Here is a 7,011-nt window from a genome sequence, read left to right on the forward strand (position 1 = left end):
GACGAAAATGCTGAACAGGAAGTGAAATGGTTTTGATTTGTTTGACGCTATGGTGTCGATGGTGGGCGGAGGTGGAAGGTGTGGGTTGTGGTCGGCGGGGGGAGAGAGATAGCAGCGTTTTGGGACAGAAGCCCCAGATGGTGGGTGCCTTGCAATGATGGTGGTGACTTCTTGTGGTACGGTGTGGTTGTGGTGGAACAGATCCGTTTTAACTGGAAAGAAACAAAAGTACAGCTCCCTTCCTTCTTAAACGGCGTTAAGGTAAAAATAAGAAGAAACGTTAGCTGCAGAAAATAAAACGACTACGTTTGAGTTAAAAGGGGCTTGATTAAATCTGAGCCCTCTATTTTTTTACAGCAGCTGTGTTGTAGTTTTAACTACAGCACACAGAAGCCGGATCCGTTTATATAATATTTATCATGTTTATAAACTGACGTAGTAATTTATATTTCACTTATCACATCAATTACTAAAATATAAACGGTCACGTAATACTTATTTTTATAAAATGTAAATTGTCACATAAATTTGTAATGAACTTGTATTAAAAGTCTGACAAACGTTTTATCTAACTCAATCTATAAAAATATTATATATCTTTTGAACATGTGAGAAGTATATTTTTTTAATAGTTCTATTAAAAACCATGTATTTCTCATATGCTAATTATTTTTTATTTTTTATTTTTTTGTATTTTTACATGCTAAGGGACACGTGATAGATTTATAAATTAGGTTAAAAAAAAAAAATTCTTCCAACCTAATGAAATTTATGTCCAAAATTGTAGCTCCATTGGTTAGGATGTATTTGATCAAAACGTGCACCATACTTTGGGAATATCCCGTAAGAATTAAATGGACAGCTCAAATTGCAACAACACATAAGAGAGAGAGGGGAAGGAATAGCTTGCACCGCCTGCAAATCACTGGAGTTGATGAACCACTTCTTATAGTCAAAGGAGGAGTGGTTCGACCATCTCAAAAGTTAAACTGAGGGGGGAGGTGGCTAAACTTTGGTGGTCATAAGAGTGGTTTGACCATCTTCAACTTGGCTGGTGGAGATGGTCACTGAAATGGTTTAGCCACCTCAAAGGCTACTATTGTGAATTGCACACAATACACAAACTACTCATTTTCCCTCATTTTCATGTGTTGTTGCAATATGAATCATTCATTTAAATCAGATGGACCTATTACATCGCTTAAAATACCCTAAGTAGTATTGCACCCGACCCAATCCACCCTATAGTAATCGAAAGAGAAATAAATTTTCCAGCCCACTGCTTGTCTTTTCGTTTTTTTTTTTTTTTTTTTAAAAAAAAAACAAAAGAAATTCGAGTGCACCATGGTTGGTAATTGAACAGGTTAGAAGAGCTTGTTTCACTAACATTTGCGGGGATATATACAGATGTTTTTGGTTGTTTCTATTACTTTGAAAGCCCAATGCAATGAGTTTTTTTCTGCTTTATTAATACACAACATCCAGCGAGGCAAGCAAGCAAATCATCCATGGTATAACGTCATATCGTCTTTGAATCACTATGTTCCAGCGTCCTTATTCTCCTCTTTCAAGTGCCTATAACAAAGAAACCATTCATAAAAAACTTCTGTCAGCATCTTGGATTGCGGGGCAAAGGAAAGGAATAATAGAATTCTAGGCCAAGTTGCTTGCCATAATGGATAGGATATTAGAATTTCATTTGCTGCATAGATGAACTTCTTTGATCTTGAGTATTATCGGTGTTGATATAATGTACTTAGCACACAAATGATTGATAATTTTTGACACAATCTCTGAATCCAACATGAAATTGATAGATTAAGGTTAAAGGGTATGACCCGTTTAATTAAATAGACAAAGGTATATTGATCCAATGACCTATATAGTCTTATACTTATGTCTCGACACGAGCAGAATCCAATTTGCGATGGTATGCAGGCATTGATTCTTTAGTGAATAAATGAAGGAGGCCATTCATTGAAATCAACAGATCATCTCATCCTTCCATGAGCCAAGCAAAATACTAATTGGGTCACAGACTCACTGCTGTTTGTGAGTAATTAGAACTCAGAACACTGAAATTCAGATTGGAAGAACAAAAATGATCATAAATCAAAGTCAGAAGCCATAGGTGCTTGCTTAGATGCTTACCCTTGAGCCTTCATCCAACGGGAGAGCTGATAGAGCTGTACAGTCTCATTTGTTGCATGGCATACGAGCAGATGGTAGTTCCTTGGCTGTACCATATATGCAAACCTCATGAACAATGCCGAATAAACACACATCACTGCAACACCCATCACAAACTACAATTCTCAGTTCACATAACAAAGGCTGGAAAAATTTAATAACAAAAACAAAAACAAAAAAGAAGTCAAACTTTGATGTTATATTATATGCCCTAGTCCAAAGCCTCAAACTCAAACACATAGAAACCTTTAGTCATATTGCCAGAAATCAACTCTGGGGGTTTCTTTGTGTCTGTCATTGCCTGCCAGAACCAGCAATTAATGGAATATTAATCTCAAATTTACCCAAGGGAAACAACAATTAACGTTAATATGAATCAGCAGAAATATTGAATCATACTGCAATGGGGATGCTCCAGTTCACAACAGGTCCCCAGAAGTGAGTTGTTTTAGGACCTATAGGACTGTTCCAAAATGTGCGGAGGATTCCCATTTTTAAGTTGTCACAACTTGCAGACCTGCACATAATAACATGTCAATGATGCAGCCTTGTCACGACTCCATCCTAATCCCAAAACAATAAATTTTCATAACTAGAACAGCGAAAAATTTACAACTTTTTGCCACGTGTTATCCTTGTGCAGGGATCACACTAATCTTCCCTATATTTCACTCATTTTTATAGCAGGTGTCCCCGAAAAAATCAATGTCATAATGGTATTATAATCTCAAGCATACCTTAAATTAAAAAGTTATGGAAGGGGTCTCTTTTTCTTTCTTTTTTTAGATTAACCATATATTTGTTTTATTAATACTATCAATACTACTATTATTTGCCATTTGGAGGCTTTATTCCATTGTGTGATCGCCTAACTCACGTAGTGAAAGAGCCGGTTTGACCGTAAGGAAACAACCTATGAAATAGATCACAGAGAATAAGGAAAACTTTATTTTGAGAAATTTGATGCTTTATGTTTTTTAATGATTCACTGGATCAAAATTCTATTGCATAATTTAAGTATACAAATACAAGCAAAAACAACTTGGGCTTCTCAATATTATCACAAAAGAAAAACATCCATGAACTTAATGAATATGAGAACTAGTGAAGCATCGATCTTACAGGATGGAAGCAGCAGATATGAGGTCAGGCAGTCATGGAATCCAACACGATATGCAGAAATGAGAGTTCCAATGCATCAGATGAAGAAGAAACGTATGGACAGTTGTATGGCCTTCAAGTCAAAATGCATCTCCAATAACTACAAGCTTTAGCTAACAAGTAGCTAGCAAGCTAGGATATTTTATTCGTCGAAAAAGACCCTTCAATACGTCCAACAAGTTAACTATATTTATAATGAAAATGGCTTTTAATGATGTTTTATGATCATATTTTAACAATATCTTTTGATCCAACACCCATAATTGCCTCTCCATTCCAGATTCAACATCACAACTCTTAACCCTTCAACCGCTAAGGAACCTGTCCACTTGGTCATGACCGTTAAATTACTGTTTATTCCAACAATTTAAGCTAATAGAAAAATGTAAATTTAATCACTTAATCATTACTTTAACACTCTTCCTCATGTGTGAACTCAAACTCTCTTTTAATAGGTGAGGCTCAACACGTATGTGGAATATTTAATTTAAATGGGAAGTAATTTGATGGAGTCAAGGTTCGATCCCATGACCTTTGACTTTGATACCATGTTAAATTTGTGGGCCTAGAAAAAGGTCTAGTTATATTTGCATAGTCACTCCAAAAGAATTAATCAACGATTAGAGTTTTCTAGAATTACTTATAAGGTCTAGCCTCACGTATAGTAATTAAAATTTAGCATCCTTATAATTCACACATATAATGTGAACAATTCATCTTTCCAATGTGAGGCTAACTTTTTAGGGTATTACAATCTCCTCTACTCAAATCCATAATGTCTTCGTCTGAATCCATGTCATACAGTGCCATATGATGTTAATTAGTAGGTTGTTTTGACAGCATTTGACACGACTCAAGAAAGCACTAGTCACATATGCACTCATGTTATAGTTTGAGCTCTCTAGAATCACAAATTAGCACCCCTTGAGCACATTTATGATTCACTTATTCAATGAATATGAGACTAAAACTAAACTTTTTTTTTTTGGGTGTTACACCATCGGCTAGCACATTTGCATCACCATCAAAACACGATTGTCAATAGCAGTGATCAAAGGGAAGAAAGCAGAAAGAGAGAATCGAGTCGCAATTGAGGACAATGCAAATGGAAAAAGAGTTTTGACCCCTTTGACTTTGAGATCTTGCTGCCAAATGTAGCAAGTATCTCTAGACTAAATATGCATGAATAATGTCATTCAATTATGTTAAGGTCAGCTGATAGCTAATTACAGACGAGTTTCACGTACTGAATAGTCTAGGCTTCTCAGATTTTTCCTTTGGTCCTTGAAAACTTTGACTGTCCAGATGACCAGATCGTAACAACAAAGTCAAAACCAAAAAAAATGGGCTGTTGAGGTATTTTTGGGTGTGGGTGTAGGGTGGCCTAACTCTCATCCAAAAAAAATTTCAACAACCCACTTTTTATTTATTTATTTTTCATGAGATATGCTATACATTCTCTCTTAGTGTTTCTCCAAAAAATGCTACGATTTCTCTTGTGATTTTTCTGGTGTTCTCCTAATCTTTTATGAATATTGTTTTCTAAAAAGTACGAATAAATGCTTTTAGAAAATAATATTCACGTAGAATCAAGAGAACTACAGGAAGAACTGTAGTATTTCTCTTCTTCTCCTATTATTTCACTTCTTAAAATTGTCGTTAAATCTATGAGGTTAATATGTAGGACCCATATATTCAATAGTAATTTTAAAAAGTTCGAGAATAGGAAAAGAATCAAAAGAAATATAGCACTTTTCATTATAAATGTTAGCTTTGTTGTCACAATCTAGGCCGTTCATTTTAAATGGACAGCCCACAGAAAAGGTATTGCATCCCATACAAAAGATGTCAATCCGATTGTTAAGAGAATTTTTCTTACAGTGGTCGAATAAAAACATAGGCCATAAACTGACAGCCGATGTAGTCATGTACAAAAGAGACTTGATTCAACTCGACTTTAATTCTAACTAGCTAGTGCCGACTGTACAGAGGAGACTACACCTTACTCATCTAACACGGTGGACTATCTTATACTCTGAAATTCTATTTCTCTGCAATGAATATATATAATCGATACTGCTGTGTTTCATAGAAAATCCGCTTCACAAATTTGATCCCATTTCGGGAGTTTCCAGACTTGAATATCACCATAAGCATTATCCTGCTTCCCATCCAAATACCCTGTAGTCCTCAACACCTGCAAAGTTGTTTGACATACAACACTATTAGATTTTGTACCACGTTATCCATAACTTTGTTGTGTTTTAGGGTTAAAATTATGGGGGGTGACCTGGATATCTGCATATAATGATGTTGTTACCGTGCACAACAATGATGAATAATATAGAATCAAAAAGAGAGAAATCAAGAAAGAGTCGAGACACATTTAACGTGGTTTGGCAATCTACCTACATCCACAGAGAGTATGACTGTATTTTGCTATTATAATTTAGGGTTACATCATAACATATATATAGGAAAACCCTAAGCTCTAATTATTATTTTTTTTTTTGATAAGTAAATATGATATAAAAGAGCGCAGAGGGGCGCAACCCATATACACGGGAAGTATACACGAGAGCGCCTAAGAGGGAGAAAAATGAACAAGAAAATCAGAGAAGCTAATTCCTATAGGAGCTAGCCAAGCGGCCGTCCAGGAATACAAGGTAAAGAGGAAAAAATGAGTCAAATCCTCTATATTCCTAGTGGAGTTTTCAAAGCATCTAGCATTCCTTTCATTCCAAATACACCACATAAGACACAAAGGGATCATCTTCCACACTACCGCGCTTCGAGAACTTCCTCCCGACCACCAACAATCGAACAAGCCCCTCACCTTGCAAGGCATGACCCAAAACAGCCCAAACCGATCAAAAATAGTATGCCAAAGAACACTTGCGATCTCGCAATGGAGAAGAAGATGATCAACCGACTCTCCATTCTTCTTGCACATACAACACCATTCCACTACCACTATGTTCCTCTTCCGCAGGGTGTCGTGAGTCAAAATTTTGCCTAAGGCCGCGGTCCACCCGAAAAAAGCCACTCGCAATGGCACCTTTGTCCGCCAAATGCTCTTCCAAGGAAACAATTCATGATCACATTTGGACAAGGCCTTGAAGAGGGACTTAACCTCGAAATTGCCTTTCTTAGACGAAGACCATCGAATACAATCCATAGAACCTAAGGATATCTTGTACGAATACAACCGGTCAAGAAAGGAGGAAATCAAATCCATCTCCCAATCCTGAACCGACCTCACAAAAATGACATTCCATTCGACAACCCCATTCCTCCAAATAAAGTTATCCTTCACCCAAGCTTCTTTATGTCTGGCTATGCTGTACAAAGACGGGAAAGCATGCTTCAAAGAGGAGTCCCCACACCAGATATCATGCCAAAAACGAACTTTTGAACCCACCCCCACCTCATAATGAATACCTTTGGCAAAAAAATTCCAACCTTGCCTAATGTGCTTCCATAAGCCCACACCATGGGAACCCAAAACCTCCTTTGTGCACCAACCACCCTCCTGATCTTCATATTTAGCTTTGATAACCTTATACCATAGAGCCTCACTCTCATTAGCATATCTCCAAAGCCATTTACCCAGAAGCGCTTGATTAAAAAGATGCAACTTACGAATGCCAAGCCCACCAT

The 7,011-nt window shown here is 36.8% G+C and overlaps 2 protein-coding genes across 3 annotated transcripts in view; both read right to left on the reverse strand.

Annotated features, from left to right (window-relative positions):
* Positions 1-1,378: 1,378 nt before the first annotated feature.
* LOC132182795 (mitochondrial pyruvate carrier 1-like) lies at positions 1,379-3,451 on the reverse strand (the record flags this gene model as incomplete). 2 transcript variants are annotated; one of them, XM_059596139.1, is given in 5 exon segments in its annotated part: positions 1,379-1,575; positions 2,152-2,287; positions 2,437-2,491; positions 2,590-2,707; positions 3,313-3,451. In XM_059596139.1, coding segments are annotated over 4 exon segments (321 nt in total). In that variant the 3' UTR covers positions 1,379-1,538.
* A 1,630-nt stretch (positions 3,452-5,081) lies between these two features.
* The window catches only part of LOC132183307 (sister chromatid cohesion 1 protein 2), a 12,138-nt gene continuing 10,208 nt past the window's right edge, over positions 5,082-7,011 (reverse strand). The window contains exon 13 of the mRNA XM_059596716.1: positions 5,082-5,548. Within this exon, the coding sequence (XP_059452699.1) occupies positions 5,438-5,548 (111 nt within the window). The 3' untranslated portion in view covers positions 5,082-5,437. The remainder of the gene's footprint in view (positions 5,549-7,011) is intronic.

Source organism: Corylus avellana, chromosome ca5 (assembly GCF_901000735.1).
Source record: "Corylus avellana chromosome ca5, CavTom2PMs-1.0".
Lineage (NCBI taxonomy): Eukaryota > Viridiplantae > Streptophyta > Magnoliopsida > Fagales > Betulaceae > Corylus > Corylus avellana.